At 45.9% G+C, this 20,190-nt stretch overlaps 1 protein-coding gene across 1 annotated transcript; it reads left to right on the plus strand.

Annotated features, from left to right (window-relative positions):
- The first annotated feature begins 2,627 nt into the window (after positions 1-2,627).
- Positions 2,628-5,886, plus strand: LOC127306423 (uncharacterized). Its single transcript, XM_051337058.2, has 5 exons — positions 2,628-2,903; positions 3,315-3,657; positions 3,836-4,104; positions 4,605-4,804; positions 5,238-5,886. Exons 1-5 carry the CDS (start codon positions 2,714-2,716, stop codon positions 5,682-5,684), a joined length of 1,449 nt encoding a protein of 482 aa, XP_051193018.1. The 5' UTR covers positions 2,628-2,713; the 3' UTR covers positions 5,685-5,886.
- The last annotated feature ends 14,304 nt before the right edge of the window (positions 5,887-20,190 follow it).

Consider the following 20,190-nt stretch of genomic DNA (forward strand, 5'->3'; position numbering starts at 1 on the left):
GGGAGAACATCGAATCATTGTTGTAAACCCTAGTTTGTTCTAGTTTACAACGCTCCAACCTCATAATCAATCTATCGGATAGCCTTGTTTATCTGACCAATTGACGCAACACCTTTCCACGAAACCCTAAGTCCATATCCATGGACATTGCCGAGGTGACGCCTCGTCACTGTGTCACGTGTATGTGAATAATATTCTTATTGTTTTACTCCTATGCATGTTATGATGATAGTAGTAGAACGATTCCTCACAAATATAAGTTAAAATGTGTCATCCCAACTAAACCTTGCACCATCCCATGCTATGTACAATTGATGGTGGGTCTATGAAATTAGCGTGCCATCAATTTTCCTTGGCCGGATGAATTTGTATCGAATACCTATATGCATAAGGGTTGGTAAACTTAAGAAGGTTATCTTAACGATTAAGGACCTTGGGGCATACATGTTGTGAGCCTAGTTTATGACATAGAGATGTCACGCAACAACAAGAGTCATATATGTGATACGATTAGCAAAAGTTACTTACCGATTTACCTTGTCTTCTAGCGGTGATGCTAAAGCTCACTACTCGACTTGTTAGTTGTGTATCTTGAATCACTAAGTATCAATAGAGGGATGTTAATTTTGGTGGGAGTAAATGCTATTAAACTGTTTAATACATTTTACTCTATCATGGATTTTTGGCTTAGTATTTTACATGTTTTTATGTTGTAGATCAATGGAATCGAACACCACATCACCTTTTTCTTTGCCTTCAATTCTTTAGAAAGATAAGCTAAGTGGAACAAACTATTCGAACTAGGTCGGTAACCTGAGAATTGTTCTCAAGGCTGATAAAAAGGAAACCGTTCTGGATACACCAATCCCAAAAGAACATGCTGATAATGCAACCACTGCCCTTTAAAAATGTCTACAAGAAAGCATGTGATGAATCTCTTGATGTTAGATGTCTTATGCTTGCATGCGTAGAATCTGATCTTCAAAAGTAGTTTCAGGATCAGGAAGGGTACGATATGATAGCACTTAAAGACATATTCTAGACACATGTGAGGATTGAAAAATTTAATATCGCTAAGATCTTTGTGAAAAACAAACTGACAGAGGGAGCAACAGTAAGCTCTCCATGTGATCAAAATGGTTGGTTGCAGTCAAACTTTGGAAAAGCTTGGTTTTTCATTGGACCAAGAATTGGCTACGTATTTCCTTTTAGCATCTCTTCCACCTAGCTATGGACACTTCATTGCGAACTACCATATGCACATGGTGGAGAAGGGTCTGGATGAGCTATGAGGGAAGCTCAAAACATCATAGTGCGACATTAGGAAGTGTGCAGGGTATATCCATGTGATGGATGTGTAGAACAAGCCTACCTTTAATATAAAGGGGTGCTTCTTGCCAGAAGAAGAATGACAAGGCTAAAGATACGACCTCTAAGCCCAAGCCTCTCCACCCAAGCAGAAGGTTTGGAGACACTGAATGCTTCTTTTGCCATGAGACGGGTCACTAGAAGAAAAATTGTAGTCTGCACTAGTCTTCCTTGAAGAAGGGTAGAAGTAAGAGTACTTCCCACTCTAGTACACTTGTCGTAAATGTTGTAGATATTTTTCTTGTTGATTCCTATGTTAACTCTTGGGTATTTTGTTGATTCCTATGTTAACTCTTGGGTATTTGATACACGATCGTTTGCTCATATTTACAATTCAATGCATGGGCTAATAGGGACTAGGGAAGTGCTGAAAGGAGAAGGGAATTTTCGCATCAGAAATACTACAAGTGTTGCTTTGATGTCTATCGGTGTCATGCAATTTCACCTTCCGTCAGGATTTATTATGGAATTGAATAATTTTTATTTTTTTCCTAGTATGGATCAAACATGTAATCTCCCTCATGTTTGATGAATTATGGTTATTCATTTGCGAGTGAAAACAATGGTTGTGTGAGCGCTAAGAATTCTATATTTATAACTTTTGCTCCCATTTAAATGGATTATTTATTTTGAATCTTGATGTTGCACTTGTTTAAAATGTAAGTGCTAAAAGTCTTCGGCCTAATGATTTGAGTCCTACCTATTTAGGCCATTGTCTTTTGCGTTATATATGTGAAAAAACACATGAAAAAGCTCAATGGTGATGGTCTTCTAACTTCATTTGATTTTGAATCATACGAGACATGCACGGCTTGTTTACCAAAACGTCTTTCCCGAGTTTTGCTAAGAGAGCGATAGACTTGTTGGAACTCATACATACTTATTTTATTTCTATAATTTTTTTATTGTAAACTTACTTATTTACATGCTATAATATTTATTTCTTTGCTAGACTGTTTATATTTTGGTACAGTATTTTTTTTTGTAAACACAATTAAAATTGAGAAAAAAATCCTAGTTGAAAGGGCATTTTGGAGGACGTCCCTAGAGAGATGTCTCCCAAAGGTGGCACCTCGCGTCGATGCTTTCCAAACTATCTATTCAGCGTGGGTGCTGGAAGCTGTTTGAGAGACGCAGTTGAGAATGCTCTTAGATTTTAAATTTTTCAAAATGAAATCATATTCAGCTGAGAAACCTAGCTCGAAATACTCCCGTCTTTTGCTTCGCTCAAAAGAAGAAAAAAAAAACATCTCCACGATTTGGAAAGAGGAACTCCCGTCAGTGACGCGCTGTACATCGGCCCCGAATCCCATCGCTGGGTGTAGATACAGGGGGAGACTTGAACATGCATCTGAGCGAGAACGAGGGGATCGAGGGCGCGCGGTTCGCGGTGACGGGCGGGCTGGGCTTCGTCGGCGCCGCCCTCTGCCTGGAGCTGCTCCGCCGCGGCGCCCAGGAGGTCCGGTCCCTCGACCTGCGCGCCTCCTCCCCCTGGTCCCAGCAGCTACTCGACGCCGGCGCCCGCTTGATCCAAGGTCCCTCCTCTCCCTCCCTCTCACTCGCTCAACTTACCGTGGTTCTGCTTCAGTATAACTAAACCCCTCAAGTGCAGTTCAGTTGATGTGGTAGACAGCTTGCTCCATGCGATTTAGATGCACGCAATTTGGAGATCTGCTTTTCGAATTAGGATACACCATGCTGCTATCAGTTGTTACTAGGTTATACTACTTCTACCACTGACTCAAGCTGCAAATTAGTGTCTATTCCAAGGAGCCTTCACTGCCAGTCTGTCACTACACGGCTAATTTGTTTGGCTTCAAGTAGGGATGATTACTCTTTACACAGTAAAACTAACACTAACAGTCTCGATTAGCATCATGCCTTGAATTATGTAATCATGCCTTATGCGCGTACTGAATTATCAAACGTCTTGAGGCGTGTTGCAGGGGATGTTAGAAAGAAGGAGGATGTTGGGAAAGTTGTCCGCAGCGTGGACTGTGTCTTCCACCTCGCCTCATATGGCATGTCTGGGAAAGAAATGGTACAAGCAGGACGGACAGACGAGGTCAATATAAACGGGACGTGCAATGTACTGGATGCTTGCCACGAGCATGGTGTTAGAAGGCTTGTGTATGTAAGCACGTATAACGTGGTGTTTGGGGGGAAGCCCATCGTAAATGGCGACGAGACGTTGCCTTATTTTCCTATCGAAGATCATGTTGATGCTTATGGGCGTAGCAAATCCATCGCTGAACAGCTGGTATTGAAGAGTAATGGCCGGCAAGCTAAGTAAGTTGTTGTCTGCCTCTGCATCAATGCCATGCAATATGCTAGTTCTAGTATCTCCACATGCTAGTCTGAGGTCCAAAGCAACAAACAAAATTTTGTTTTGTTTGGAACTCAGACTAGCATGTGGCAGTACTTTACACCAAACAGGCCGTCTTACTGCTTTCATATTTTTCTACAGGAGTAAAAGTACTCATCTTTATACATGTGCAATTCGCCCGGCTGCTATATATGGTCCAGGTGAAGAGCGTCATCTACCAAGGATCATGTCCCTTGCAAAATTGGGATTAGCATCCTTTAAAATTGGGGGTCCAAATGTGAAGACAGATTGGGTCTATGCAGATAATCTTGTTCTTGCACTGATATTGGCAAGCATGGGACTCTTAGATGACATTCCTGGCAGGAAGGGAACTCCGGTAGCAGCCGGTCAAGCATATTTCATATCTGATGGTAATTCTTTTTAGCCTGCATGATATCTACTGCTGCCTTAGTATTATCAAATTTGTTTACTTTTACCCAGTTAAATTCATGAAGTATGTTCTCAATTTTAATCCTGGCTTCTGCTTTGTCCTGTGGCCTTTTTGGTTTTATCTAGTTTTACTGCAAGTGTAGTTGCTCAGGAGAAAAAACCACTTAAGAGAATGTCGGTGATTTGATCCTTGATGTTCACAATAGCGCCATTGTTAAGGATATCTATTCTACTTGTAGCACTACACTATGTACTGAAAATAATTTGGCACTTTTTTGTTTCACACTACATTACATAACCCTGGAAGTGTTTCTTTTGCTACTTTTCCTTTTGCTGAACTCAGATAATTAAAAGCTCATCATTACGAATTTGTCAGTGACATGTACTTGATGTTTTATTAGTATTGTTTACACTTGGTACAACCTCTAAGAAGTATAGTATTTAGCTTATTGAGCATGGTATTTACTGATTGTTTTTACAGGAGAGCCTGTTAACAGTTTCAAATTTATCATCAGCCCCTTATTCAGAAAATTGGGCTATACGGTTCCTCGAGTTACACTTGATACTTCGGTAGCCCTCACAATTTCAAGAATTATTTTGTTCATATCCACACTGTTCTATCCATGGTTAGATAGTAAATGGATTCCTCAGCCTCTTGTTCTTCCTGCTGAAGTATACAAGGTAAAGTCTATTTGTCATGTTTTAATGTGTTTACATAGTGCAATTCCTTATCTTGATTCAGAATTTGTGTCATCCTTGGGGCTTCTGTTCTTTTTTTGATATGATTTTGAACCTATTCGCCTAATAAAATGAGATGATTCATATACAGTTTACCAGCCACGGATATTTTAGTGTTGCTTTGCTTTGAAAATAGTCATATTCAAGGGATATGTTTGCTGAAATACGTATGCCTGTCTAAGCAAGTACTCCCTCCGGTCTCTTTTAATTGACTCAGATTTAGTACAACTTTGTACTAAATTTGAGTCAATTAAAAAAGACCGGAGGGAGTAGGCTTTCTATGGTATTAGTATTGATGACTGATTAGTGGAAACAAACAAATGATAGTCCATGTGTACGTGAATCATATACTAATGCTGGTAGTTCACTGTGACAGGTGGGTGTTACACACTACTTTTCATATCTGAAAGCTAAGGGGGAACTTGGCTATGTGCCAATAACGAGTCCCCAGGAAGGCTTGGCTGCAACTATCTCCTATTGGCAGGAACGGAAGAGGAGAGAACTTGATGGGCCGACCATATTCATCTGGTTGGCAGTAACAATGGGGATGCTCGCTGTGTTTTCAGCTGCTTGCCTTCCGCCTGTTGGTCCACTGAAATGGGTGCTTGCCCTCCATTTATTTGTCTTCCGCTCAATGCTTGTGATTCGGCTCGTCCTTGTGGTCTCGGTTGCACTGCACGTCTTGGAAGGCATCTATGCCTGGTTCTTGGCGAGAAAGGTCGACCCAAGGAACGCTACAGGGTGGTTCTGGCAAACCTCGGCCCTGGGGTTCTTTTCCCTCCAGTTTCTGCTCAAGAGAGCAAGAGAGAGTAAGCAAATGTAGCATGACCAAAGTGAGGCTGCTGTGTAAAATATGTGTTGTACTACTTCACATGCTGTTTGGGAACTCCATAACAGTAGATTCGAGTCAAAATGCCACAGCAGATGTGATCTTTTACCGTAAAGTACCCTTTCTGAGGCTTCTGTAACATATATAGCAGGCATGTGTTCACACTTTTAGAGGTCAGATTTATCGTTTTTACACAGCCAGGACTAAAATGTATTTGGAGTTGATTTCTTGCATCTTGATAGAACACTTTCTTATCTACATCTGGGATTGTTTTTGGAACTTTTTGAAACTTCAGAATGCCGTTTTTGATTTTTTTTCAAAGAAAACGAGCTATGTGTAGCTCGGGCTAGATTTGTGATTTCCGGTAGATCCCTGGCCTTGCCATCTCTAAAAGGTATCCTGCCCATGTTTTACATAAGCTTTGCATGACAAAGGTTGCAGCACATCTGCACATTGCCAGGTTATACTATACATATCCCAATTATATGATGTCATTTGTTTCGATAGGTTGTAACAAGCCACTGTCAGGCCGAACGTGACCGTCCAGCGGACGAAATTGTGAAAGATACACACTCTGAACTGTATAATAGTATCTGGGAGCTAAACACATCTCGTTTTGCTCGCGTACCACAGCTAGCCGGCGCATCTGCAGGTCTCTTTGCTTGTGCAGAACAGGAATATAAAAGCTCAGTTGAGGTATTTGCCTTTGCTTTGTTTTGTTTTTGCTTGCAGCTACCGCCACTACGGCACCACCAACCTCTCAACATGAAGCCGAAAACAGAGGCATATAACATAATGTGTTGTCATAACTGTTATATATCCATAGTATATGTTACGTGTTGAAGCAATTTTTGCTTCAGTTTGCTGTAACACATTTACATAATTCACCAGTGAGGTTTGAGTGTTTGACCACTGTTTCTACACACAAAAAATATTCTTTCTCTGAACACACCAATTAGTAAGCCTGCTCTTCCCTGTTCTTGTTGGTTCAGTTCCAAATCGCATTAGTCAAATTTTATGGTTTGATCTTGGAGATGTAGAGCTTGGCAATGGAACATCATGATCATCGCTATTGATATTTCCGTGGTCTTGGAGATGTATACTCTTCTTTGAGACATGACTTAGAAAATCTCTTGACGTAATATAAACTAGTGTGAAGCGTTCTAGTAGGCTCCTTTTTCGCACTTTTTGTGTGCATACTTCATGTCAGGTACAGTAACATCAACTTTAATGCCAAGATTACAGGACATTTCCTTTCTCTTTCTATAGTATCTTAGTTAGAAGAATGCACTTTCCTTGTTTCCAGTTGTTATATATGTTGGATGTGACAGATCACACTTCTTTCTTGATGCTTTTATTGATTTGTTGGCAAATTCAGAAGACATGGATCAGTGTTGGGGGTTTGGTTCCCTGGGTCTTTTGTCCCTTGTTACCAACAAGCCCTGAAAGGTATCCTGGCCATGTTTTACATGACCTTTTTTTTTCATGAACCAAAGGACAATTAATGGCATCTCACATCGAGCGCGACCCTAGAAGCGATGGTATGTTCTGAAGCCCTGTCGGCTGTCGCTTGCGGAGGAACTGGGAGTGATAAGGAATCCATGTCTCCTCACACTGCTTGGAGGTTATAAATTCGTGAAAGGTGAAAGTTTATGTTTTTGTACACTTCCATCCTAGCTGAGATTGTTATCTGGTCTAGTCATCTCAATTCAGTTAGATTTTATCACGAAAGTAGGCATTAAAATGGCGATGCTCGTGTCATAGCTAGAAATGCTCTAGGCCAAGTTTTTGGTCGCCGTTTGTGGTTTATAAACCCACCAGACTTTGTAAACTTATTATCAGATGAATAAAGTCCCTACTTTTTCCCTCAAAAAAAAATGAACCAAAGGTGTCAGCACATCCGCACATGGCTGGGTTATACTATGCATACCTCAATTATCTGATGCCATTTGTTTCGAGAGAGGTTATAACAAGTCACTGTCAGGTCGAACATGACCGTTCACCGACGAAAACGTGAAAGATACACACTCTGAACTGTATAATAGTATCTGGGAAATAAACACAGCTCGTTTGGCTCGCGTGCCAGAGGCACATCTGAAGGTCTCTATCTTTTGCCTGTGCAGAACAGGAATATAAAACTCAGTTGAGGTATTTGCCCAGCAATGTTTTGTTTTTGGCTTGCAGCTACCAGCACTACGGCACTACCAACCTCTGAAATCGGAGCGCGAACAGAGCGTATTGGCACACCTGATTCTTCAGTTCAGTGACGACAGAGGGAGTACCTCCATAACAGTAGATTCCAGCCAGAATGCCGTAACTTATGTTTTTTTATAAAGAAAATATATTAATATCGCCGAGATGCCAATTATATTCAGGTTCTGCAACAACGCAATACCCTAATGGCCACACAGCCAAAATAGAGAAAAATGAAACTAAGAAAATAAAAGTCCCGCTACGGAATTCCAACAGTACATCCACCACCAATACAACACATGAACTCCAGACTTTACAAAAGCGACACCTCCAAAAAGAAAACAGTGCACAAGCGCCATCGTCGTCCGAGATCTTAGGTTTTATTGCGAGGCACAACCAATTAAGGCCAGATCTTGGATTTTCACCATGAAAGGTAAGAGTCTGAACTTGAACTTCACCAGTGTTGTCGCCCCCACTTGCATATTGTCTACCGAGCAGCAGATCAGGCCCAGATCGAGCCTCCAGCCGTTCGAGGCCCTCGGGCTATAATTCGGATGGAAATTGGTTCGGATTGGATCTATTTTTAGCATGGGGAGCAACGATTTTCCAGCCGTCCCGGGAAATTTACGCTGGCCAGAGCACTGAATCTTCACTGACACGCGGGCCAGAGCGCTGAATTTGCTCCATCCGGAGTCCCCGGCAGCACCCCGGGAAACCGAGGATGGCCTGGGGAGTCCGGACGGATTTAGCCTAAATTTGGACGAAAACGAGAAGGGCTGGGGGCGTGACTAGGCCATTTTCATCCGTCCGGGTGAAAAAAAGAGGCCTTGGGGGCCTTCCCGGGGACATGGCTGGAGATGCTCTCACCTCCGCAGCCCAACGCCTCCACCTCGCCTTGTCCTCCGTCAGCCGACCTAGCACGGCCGCTGCCTCGCTGCCCCTCCGCGCGTAGAGGAGTGCCAACATGCCCGCTGCCTTTGGCATCCAGGCGGCCGCCACCAACGCCGGCCAGGGATGGATGCACACACCCGGTCTAGCCTGTCCTCGAGTATATAAATAAGAATCTAAATTTGCATCCGTGAGCATTTGAACTCAGAGCCTGGATTTGTACATCCACTCTCCCAACCAATTAAGCTGTTCTCACTTCCTACAGCCGTAACATATGTAATCTACTTATGTAAAATACCCTTTTAACATACACCCATGACCTTGCCATCTCTCAAAGGTACCTTTACCCATGTTTTACATGAGCTTTGCGTGAACAAAGGTGTCAGCAAATCGCCACATGGCCGGGTTATACTATGCATATCACAACTATCTGATGTCATTTGTTTCGAGAGGTTAACAAGTCACTAGCAGGTATAGCATATTAGCATGAGCGTCCAGTCCACCGGATGAAATTGTGAAAGGTGTATACTCTGAACTGTATAATAGTATCTGGGAACTAAACACAGCTCGTTTTGCTCGCGTACCACAGCTAGCCAGAGCATCTGCAGAATGTCTCTATCTTTGCCTGTGCAGAAGAGGCATATAAAAACTCAGTTGAGGTATTTGCCTTGCTTGGTTTTGTTTTTTGCTTGTAGCTACACCACCACTACGGCACCACCAACTTCTGAACCGGGAGCGCGAGCGGAGCATATTACAACCTGATGCTTCAGTTCAGTGACGAAAGACAGGTGGGGGTCAGTCAAACTGCTTCCACGAGGGAAGAGAGGAAATTGGCAGAGAACGAATAAGAGGGAAGAAAGGAACAGACGAGCGGCGGTTGTGGCCCTCCACTCGGGAGGGGTGATGCTTCTTCCACCTACCTAACCTACCTCGCCGTCTCATTTAGCAGAGGTTGGTGTCGGCGGGAGGAAGCAACCGACGATAGGGAATACTACAAGGGTGGGGGGCCGGCCGAGTGTTGTGTCGGAGCTGGACTTCCCAACGGCAACTGTACAGCCGCCGCCGCGCGCTCCTTCAGAGCCACATCTCTCTCCGGCGCCCTGGACAAACAACTCCGGCTGGAACATGCTCGGATTGCGCGTCACCGTCGCATAAGGAACACATGGTGGAAGGCTGTAGGGCGGCCGGCGTCCCCTGATTTTGGCGTGAAATGCGCTGAAACGATGAGCAGTGTGCTAGATTTTTTTTGTACTCCGTAGTATAATTTTTCCACTCTACGAAAGATGCCTGTGAGTTGTGAATGTATGGCGTGGCATCATTTGTGCGCATGAATGCGTTGCCACGATCAAAAGCTAGGGCGCCTGTTCATGGAAAGGCCTGCCTTAAAGTCTCCCATGAGTACCTGGAAGATGACAAACCGTTCCGGTAGGAACAAGGGGCCATGCATGGCGTCTGGATGATTAGCACAACCCCATGTTCTCCCGTGCATCCTTTTGCGTTTTCTGAGACTGGAGTCCGGAGCTGCCTACATTATTCGAAAGCTAATCAAACAAACACAAACGTAGTGCAGCCGCTACCGGGCCTTTTTATACGAACTATTCCTTTTTTGGGGTAAAGATATGAGCTAACTACTCCTGTATATCATTGAGATGATCATGGATTGATCATAGATTCCAGCGAATACTAGCAGTGCAGATCAGACAGGACAGGACACTTCGGGTCAGTTTGGTTGCCGGGAACTTGCTTCCGGCTTTAAGGATGCGAAAATCCGTAGTTCGGTTGCTAACCGGGTTTCACATTTTTGGCTAGCACGAACATTAAAGCACCTCTAAGACAGGCTCGCAAGGTACGGTTGAATCGAGCGTTATCGCTGGGATAGGCTCTGGTTGGAACAACAAGAGAGAAGGCGTTCGTGGGGAAGCAAGCTTGCTGATGGCGGGAGCTGGAAAATTGGCTCCACGGTTTGACGTGAAATGTAGCCTCTCCGTTCTCTTAGTCGGTCACCACCAGTGGTGAACATATCCATCCTCAATTTTCCTCCCGTGCAGTGATTATAGCGGTGGGGCTCGTATATCTGCAGCACCGACGAGCCCTCGTCGTCTCCACCACTCTCTTTTCCATGTCGTCTCCAACATCATGTTGTCGTCTTCAACCTAGGCTATAAGCACCTATCACTACTAGGAAAAGGCCTACCGCCGGTGAACCTAAAAGGCCCATTGCCGGCGCACCACGAGCCCGCCGGTGCGAACGCGCCGGTGATAAATGGCCACTGCCGGCGCACCAGGCAGTGCGCCGGCGATATGTCAGCTACTGCCGGCGCACCACCCAAGCTTCGCCGGCAAAGCGAAATTCCACCGGCGCACCTGCAGCTGCGCCGGCAGTAGGTCTTCCAGCACTGGCGCATGCCACGTGCGCCGGTAGTAGGGCATTTAGGTGCGCCGGTAATTATATTCGAAAATTCATTTTACAGCTTTTTTTCTAGCATATTACAATACATATTTGACAGCAGTATATATTTACTACGCAGTTCATATTTAGACAGCATTACATGCAATATGAGAAGCACATAGAGAGCCAAGTTTCATTTCGGTATCAATACACAATTACGCAAGTCTCGTTCCGGAATGTGTTGATTCATACAACACATGTGCATATGCAACACCGAACGACGAAGTTTCACAAAGTTAGAAGTCTCGGTACATAGTCGTCACAAGTATCGTCATACACCTCACAATGTAGGTCCTAACCTAAACTACAATCACATAGAACATGACCAACATGGTCATGATGACCATCATCACGAAGGCCATGGTCTTCATCCGGTTCCTCCTCATGTCCCTCATCTCTCCCGCTAGATAACGGGCGTATCTTCCTTCCGCCTCCACCCTAGTGGGGTATCCCTTGTAGCTGTTGCCGCTGAAACGGTGCACCTGTCTCCGACATTCCTCCCAGTCGTCGTAGACTCCAGGAACCCTCCCCTTGTACACGACATATGTCGTCGGCATCTCCATTCACAAGACAAGTAAAACGTTAGTACCAATGCAATGAACAAGTGCCAACTTAAATAAGAGACAAGTAGTATGAACTAAATAGCATGTGCCTCATACTTTGTTGGTCGAAATAAATAATAACATACAGGGATGGGGTCAGTGAGGCTAGGTAGGATGCACACTAGATTGATATTTGTGGCCATCACACCAAGCCTCACTAGCCCCACCCCGGAGTGTACAAGTGACCGAACATTTTAATCATCGGCCAATGCAATTAAGAAGTGCGAACTCAAATAGAAGACAAGTAGTACGAATTAAATAGCGTGCCTCATACTTTGTCGGTCGAAACAAATATTAACATCCAGGGATGGAGTCAGTGAGGCTAGGTAGGATGCACAATAGATTGATACTTGTGGCCGTCGCACCAAGGCTCACTGGCTCCACCCCCGAGTGTACGAGTGACCGAACATTCTAATCATCGGCGAACTCCAAATACGAGGCAAGTAGTGGTCGAGTAAATGCAAATAATTATTAAGCTATGTACGCCATAATCTTGAAATATATAGCAAAGTAAATGAAACTATAGACACATGTTCACATGCACATTCATACAACTAAATAAAAGCAACTAGTCGATTCTATGGGAATATATAGCAATTATTACAGTACGGAAGTTCAAGGACATATCGTTCAAGCTTTAACAAGTGTTCCCGTCGTAGGATCAGGTTGTACGCCTAGGGGGGAAAGCGAGTTGAACGGCCTCTCATCACGCGACATCTCCAAGCGGAGTTCTATCTCGTCATTAGGTGGTAGACCGTAGCCGTAGAAGAACTCGCCAGACCTATTGTTGACATCCTGCAGGATTATCGTGCAAATGAACTGCTGGATGCGACCCCAGTTCTTTCTAATCTCTCTATCAGGAACATCCGCCATGTTTGCAAACCTGTTTCTGAGATTCTCTGGCAGCAACATGTCATCTGCGTACTTTATGTACTCCTGCATCTGAAGGATGGCGTACCACGCGTCCATCCCATTGTCGGGCGTCGACTGCCTGAGGCAGGGGAAGTTGATTGTGTGGGTTAAGACCAAGCCTCCTCGGGATTTCCTCTCTACTTTGAGGGGGCCTGCCTTGTTGGCGAAGCCGGTGAGAGCATCATTGAGAAGGGCCTTGATGTGGGTGTAGTCTTTCTTGTGGTCCCTACCCGAGTCGAGATAGACTGCATGCGAGTGTTGCGGGTGCACGACGATGAGGGTGCAGAACTTGTCTCTGCGGAAAACACACGGATTAACCTTTGGAAATGCAAATGGAGATATAGGATAGAATGGTAATGGGGGACTAGCGAGTGATTACTTACTCGGGGAAGTAAGGGATGAGAATGGCGCCCTTTTAATGTTCGCCGGCATGAAATCCTCGACCTGCCGGGTGGCAATCGCCCGATCCCCAGCGTTGCAGATGATGCTCTCCCGCATATAGAAGGGGTCCATTATCGCGATGGTCGGCGTCTCCTCCTTAACAATCTGGGCAGACAAGCTAAGAGCAACTAGGCGAACCACACTAAAGTGGAGCGCTTGCATGCGATAGATGCTGAAGATGTCGTTGAACCGGATGAAGCACAAGTCCGCGGGGTACTTCTCGACAAAGTTCATGCCAGTTGGCACCTTCGCCACGAAGAGAGGGTAACCGGGATCTTTTGATTTGAGAAGAAGGTTCTCCACATGCAAGACAAGTCTCATGCAAGCTCCTCATATCCGGGGTGAGTTTCTTCACGACATGCTCCGGCATCGGTTGACCCAAGTGATGCAGAGGTCGCCAATTGTTTGGCAACTTGTCAAGGAGTGGGACCTTGTCCTTGGATTTGGCCGCCGCCGCCTTGTCTTGGGCGTCCTTCTTATTTTGCCTCTTCCTCTTCTTGGGTTGTACTGATGGACCCTCCATCGCCGTAGTGGCCGTAGCACGGAGTGTGTTTGGGCTCAACATATTTTTGACGGCGGCGGTGGCGACCTCCTCAGGAGTTACCTCCTCAGCCGTTTCTTGAGAATCGAACAGCTTCTTGGAGCACACATATTTCAAGCCCGGCGCATCCTCATGGACAACTTGTGAAGACGTAGGAATATCCCATTGGAAGTTGTCACGTTCGTATTCCTCGGCCTCTGGCGCAGCTGGCTGTTGTGGTGGGGCGCTGACCTGTGGCGCAGCTGGCCGTTCTGGTGGGGCGATGACCACGGGCGCCGCTGGCTGTCGTGGAGGGACGCTGACATGTGGCGCCGCAAGGTGCTTGTCTTTGCTTGCCGTCGACCCCGAGTAGGTGTTGATCCGAATTAGGGTCTTCGGCCATAGCAGTACCCAACCCTTCAGTGAGGCCAGATTCAACGGGCTATCGTCATCGGCACCATGCGGTTGATTAGGAGGAAACAAATCCTCATAGCCCGGTAACGCCCGATCCACTTCAACCCGGTAAACGTCATCCGCCATATCTCGTGTGTGCCACTTCTTATCCAGGGGCCGAAGGATGGACCCCCTCGCGACGTCTTTGAGTTCGTCGTTTACTCTCATCAAGAAGGTGCATGGCGTCGAGAGCGCCTGCGAGAACATGTGTATGGCGTTAGAGAGAGGGCAAGGATGACGAAACTAATATATTAACTTGATGTACACATTAGTTAATTACCGTGAGGGCGTTGAGCTCGGCTAATGTCGACGGGCCAGCACATGCGGCGGCGGGCGTGCAAGTGACGGAGGGGCTGCTACCCGGCATGGACGGTGAATCCCTAGCACCAGCGACATTGCCGGCGGCCGGAGGAATTGTCATTGCCGGCGGACGGCGGCACCATCGAGTTGCTGCCGTTGAAGCTAACCACTTGCATTTTCGGGGGGGGGCTTGTTTGCCACCCTCATACCACGCTTGTAGAGCGTTGAAATCTGCTTGGACTGAAGCGGTGACTTCAGCTTTGACTTCAGGTACGAGTGTAGCTTTGAGTTGCGGTACCAGTTGCGGTACCAAACCAGCTTGGACTTGGGCTAGGATTGACTCCCTCATTTCCTCCGCCTCCCGCTGCTTCCTCTCATTACGCGCATTTTTATCGGCCGCAGACGACAAGCCATAGTGACCATGCTTGTAGCCTGTACCGGCGCCAGCCACACGGCCTCTATGCGGCCTTCTCATCGGTGAATGCTCATTAACGATGTTTAGCGCCCGTACGAGAGGCTTGTCCCATGCTACCCTGCCCGTCGACGCCTGGGACGAGGAGCCTTCGTCACCTTGAGAAAGTCTTTGTCTTTCTTCTTCCTGCGGAAGAAACGCGAACCATTTAGAAATGTTGCTACTATTATATGAACGATACTTGATCTAATTAAACCGGTAAATTGCTTACCCGTTTTTTCTCCAACGCCAGGACCTTCTGGTCGTTCGTGAACCAAATTATGTCGGTTACGACCTTCGGGTCCGTGACAAGTTCCCCGGTTAGTTTCTTCTTATGGTACCGGGACCTGATGAATCTTCTTTCAAGCGGGTCCTTGTACTTGAGCCAGGGGTTCTCAATGCCGGCATTTACATACGCCTCGTCCTCCTTCGCCCAATTGGGCTCCTTTCCCTCGTACCCACGGCTCCCAAGGTTGTGGTTGCCGATGTTAAGCTCCCGCATTTCCTTCCCCCACAACTTGCGATTCTTGGTTGCTTGTAGCTCTTCATTGGCCACAAAAGCATCAAAGTCCGCCTGGGTGACATGCGGAAAGGCGGAGTGGACCTCTTCGAAACCTTTGCCCTCCGCAATCAGCTTCCGCACCATGTACTTATAGCTGCTGAGGTGTTTGGTGAACTTCAGGAGGGCTTGTGAGTTCACAATGTTGTTGGTTTGATGACTGGAGGCGTAGTCGCCTAGGAACTTGTATCGTGCGTGCAACCTCGCAATGAGCTGGGCTCGCAAAGGCGCTTTGCTCTCAGCTCGGAGGTCCGTCTCGTTGAGATTGACGACCTCTCGGAGGATACATGCCGCTGGTTGCCGTACCCTTGGCAACATCCTTAGGCTCCACCGGCAAACCACTGGCGGGGTCCACCTCTTTGACTGTGTCTCTGCCGGTGCCGACCGTGTTTTGGCGCCTTGCCTTCCGCGGCCTCTTGGCTCCACTTGTCCCGGTGCCACTACTCCCGGCGGCGCCGCTAGGATCGTCGCCGCTTGTCTCGCCGCCACCCCCGGCGGCGCCGGTTGCCTCATCGCCGCTAGGCTCGTAGGTACTACCCCCGGCGGCGGCGCTTGCCTCGTTGCCGCTCGGCTCGTCGGCACTACCCCCAGCGGCATCCTCCATCTCATGGTCCTCGTCGCCGCCAACACCAGCGGCCTCGGCATCCTCCTCCGTCCTAAAGAAGTGCCTATTGTAGTGCTCCTCTAACTCTTCTTGAGACGACATGGTGGCTTGCACTAATAGAAGATGAAAAAGAGTTAGAATTCACGGAAAAATTCGGCATGACCTTTGCTAAAAATTGGTCATGCCGAGTGCTAGAATTGCCGGAACGGAAATGAATCGACATTCCGGCACTCAATAGCAACTCAATCCCTGTAACAGAAATGCAAACATATAAATGCCATAACCATAACCATAACCTCTCCATAACCATGCCATCACCATAACCATCACCATATAAATTACAGTAGCATTTCAGCATATACATTACAGTGGCATTTTACATTAGCATAAAAATAACACTTGACAGCATCCATTTAAAACCAGAAAAGGAAATATTTGCAACTTAACACTTTAAATCCCATTACTGCTAGCATAGCAGTAGCTAGCAACTTAGCATTACTGCTTATTTACATAAACAAATGAAATATTTGCAACTTAACACTTTAAATCCCTGGCACCTACTGAGAACCTTGCATACTAGCTACTGCTAGTAAACCCCTCGATCAGTAGCATGCATTACAAAGAGCATTACGGTAGCTACTGACTATGTTCTCTGTATTATTTAGCATTTTACACCATAACCAGAATTCAAACACTAAAATAAAAACCAGAATTCAAACAGTAAAATAAAAACCAGAATTCAAACCATCTTTAGCATTTTACACCATAACCATTTTACATCAACATAGAGAGCTTGTACCCACTTAAATGCTACCTGCAACTAAAATCATTTTTAGACCCTAGCAACCTGCAACTAAAATCATTTTCTAAATTCACCAAATTGTCTACCTCATTTCTAATATCTTGCATACAGCTCGAGTATCAAAGAGCTACAGCCTAAGTGCCTACTGGTGGAGAATGAACCAGGTGGTCAGAGATGGAGAGAATTCAAACTGGTGCAGCATTTTTGCATTTCATTCTTGTTAGGAGCATGAGCATGAGCAATCAATTTTGCATTTCATTCATGTTATGAGCATGAGCATGCAACACCTACACTGGCAGCAATTCATTTTGTATATTAGCATTTCATTCTTTCTTTTTTGATCCATTGATCCAGAGAATAAATGCAGTAGCATTTTTAAACCAGAGAACTATATGAATGCAATGCAATGCAACCAGGGGTCATTTTACATATGAATGCAATGCAATGCAAAACTATATGAACTAAATACCACCAGTAGCATTTACATTGTAATCCTCATAGTGAAGCTCTCTGCCCGGGGTCATTTTTATTTTGATCAATATATAAAACAATAGGAGCCTAGCTAAATGAACTAAATTTCAAACCAGATAACAAATTCATTTTCTTTTATTTTTTCAAACCAGAGAACACTTGTTCTTTTTATGAACCAGAGAATTGCTAACATCATTTCATCATTCATTTTAAACCAGAGAATTGCTAAAATTTGCATTTCTTGCAATGTTAACCAAAGGTAATCATCCATGAACCAGGGTATGAACTACGAATTAAATTTTACTGATGCCATTCTTGCATTTTAGCTAAATGAACCAGGGTATTAAACACGAATTAAAATTTACTGATGCCATTCTTTAACCTTAACAATTAACCGGAGACGAGGAAGAACCCTAACCAGAGAGCATCTAGCAATTCATGTTGGTGGCTTGGGTCACCGGAGATGAGGAAGAACCCTAAACAGAGAGGGAAGGGGGAGGGAAGGGGAGAGGGAAGCTCACCAATGGCGCGCGGCTCCTTCTTCTCCAACGGCGGCGCCGACGTCCCCTCGTGCGGGCAACCTTCTTCTCCAATGGCGCGCGGCACCTCCTTCTCCACGGGTCTTCCGCGGCGGCGTACGGGGCAGGTGGTGGGGGATGGTCGAGGGGATGGTGGAGGGCGGTGGCGGGGCGTAGAACGGCGGCGCTCGAGAGGGGGAGTTGAGGTGGCGACAGAACGGCGGCGCTCGATCGACGGTGGGGGTTGAGATGTGGCTGTGTGGGGAGAAGGAAGAAGGGGAAAAAAGGTTAAGTCCTAATTACAGCTGATCCAGGGTTATTGCCGGCGCACCACATACCTGGTTCGCCGGGGACAAGTATACCCCCGGCGAATTAATAAGCCTGGTGCGCCGGCAATAAGGCTAGCACAGCTGTAACCTGGACATGTGTTTAGCATGGTATTGTGGGACATGTTTATTTATTTCTTTTCTCTTTATTGTATGTTTCTTTTCTTTTACCCCAAATACTGTAGTATTTTATTTTTCTTATCTTTTCAAGATAATAATGAAGCAATATGCATGAGTTATGTAAAAACATGAAGATATATATATATGAGTTATATATACATACACAAAATATTGACCAAGACAATATTAATTAGTCATACATAAAATATTGGCCATGACCATATGAGTAGTTATGAATTACACAAAATATGAGTTATAGATTGCAAATAAAGTTTTACATCATCGATTGAGAAGAGTGTTTCGCTTTCTTCTTGCTTTTCTTGCTCGTCGTTAAATAATTTAGCCCCGTGTCGTGACTTCTTCTTTTGAAGGGTCGACCTGACCTCGGTAGCGTGGTCCTGCTTCTTCTTGTGGTGTATGTTGTGTCTTCGTCCTCGGATTCTTCCATCATTGGGTCTCCGACTTGTCCTTCGAAGTCTTCCTCGTTGGCGACTCCATCCATTCCGACGATGGTCCTCTTGCCTCTCCTCACGATAACACGGCTAGGCCTGGATGGGTCGGTTATGAAGAAGCATTGGTGCACGTGTTCGCCGCACCCATGGCTCATTCTGCGCGGTGGCGTTCGTGGACTTTGATTTGTTGGCTTCGGGTAGAAACATGGTGGTGAAATACCGGTCTTCTTTTCTGACGCTCTTAGCCCATCTGATACGGAACATCGGCACTTTCTCCCCAGCGTAGCTAAGCTCCCAGATTTCCTCGATTCTTCCGTAGTATCTAGTCTTTACGTCACCCGTCCAGGAATCCATCGTTACCCCTGAGTTCTGGTAAACACTATTCTTGTCTTTTTCTTCCGTGTAGAATGTGTACCCGTTGATATCGTACGCTTGGTAAGTTATGATGTTGGGCGCGGGGCCATGTGACAAGGCCAATACTAGTTTATCCTTGTCAGAATCCATTGGTGGGGGATTAGCATCAATGTGGTCTTTGAACCAACGCGCGAAAGAGGAGTTGTGCTCTCTGTATATTTCTGCTTCCGTCATCATCGGCTTGCCACTGTTCTCTATCATGGTTTTGTGCTCTTTCAACCAAGGATCGATCAAGTCAATGTGTTGTAGCGCTACTAAGTTGGCCCTGTCAAAGTCGGAACTCCGACCAGACATGTGCACGTGCAGTTCCTTCCTTCCATTTTTGTGGCCTACTCCCTCGAACCTGCGGAGGTGCTTGTTTTGAGGCAAACCAACAGGGTCCTCGATGTCTAGATAATTCATGCGTAAAGAGATGCACTCTTCGGTGAGCCAGCCCTGTACGATGCTTCCATCCGGATGTGACCTGTTACGAACGTATCCTTTAATGACCCCATTCATTCTTTCAAACGGCATCATGTTGTGTAAGAATGCCGGCCCTAGACTGACGATATCATCCATGATATGGACCAACAGATGGACCATCACGTCAAAGAATGCAAAGCGGGAAGTACATCTCCATCTCACATAGGATCACCACGATCTCTTCCTGGAGCCTTGCGAGTTTCTTCACGCTTATCGACTTCCGAGTTATGACGTCGAAGAAGTTACGAGCCCGATCGGCGTTGCACGGACATGGTCATCCATTATACCTCGGATTGCAACCGGAAGAATCTGCGTCATCATCACGTGACAGTCATGAGACTTCATGCCGCTGAAGTTTCGTTTCTTGGGGTCCATGTATCACTTATTAGCCCGGAGTAACCGAAGGGCACTCGACTCCTACAAGGCAATTGAAAAATTGATCGACCTCGGCCGGACTAAAAGTGAAGCGGGGAGGGGGACGATGTAATAGTCTGGCTGCTTAATCCTTTCGCGCTTCGACCGCCGTCCGCCTCCTCCTCCGATCGTCCCTCTTGGGCCGGCGGG

This window comes from Lolium perenne, chromosome 6 (assembly GCF_019359855.2).
Source record: "Lolium perenne isolate Kyuss_39 chromosome 6, Kyuss_2.0, whole genome shotgun sequence".
In the NCBI taxonomy this organism is placed as follows: Eukaryota; Viridiplantae; Streptophyta; class Magnoliopsida; order Poales; family Poaceae; genus Lolium; species Lolium perenne.

What these genes read in the sequence shown, in the direction of transcription:
- LOC127306423 (XM_051337058.2), top strand. Translation starts at nt 2,714, where the DNA reads ATGCATCTGAGCGAGAACGAGGGGATCGAGGGCGCGCGGTTCGCGGTG. An exon ending in CGGCGCCCGCTTGATCCAAG is followed by an intron (nt 2,904 to 3,314) that starts GTCCCTCCTCTC and finishes GGCGTGTTGCAG; the next exon opens with GGGATGTTAGAAAGAAGGAG. An exon ending in AGTAATGGCCGGCAAGCTAA is followed by an intron (nt 3,658 to 3,835) that starts GTAAGTTGTTGT and finishes ATTTTTCTACAG; the next exon opens with GAGTAAAAGTACTCATCTTT.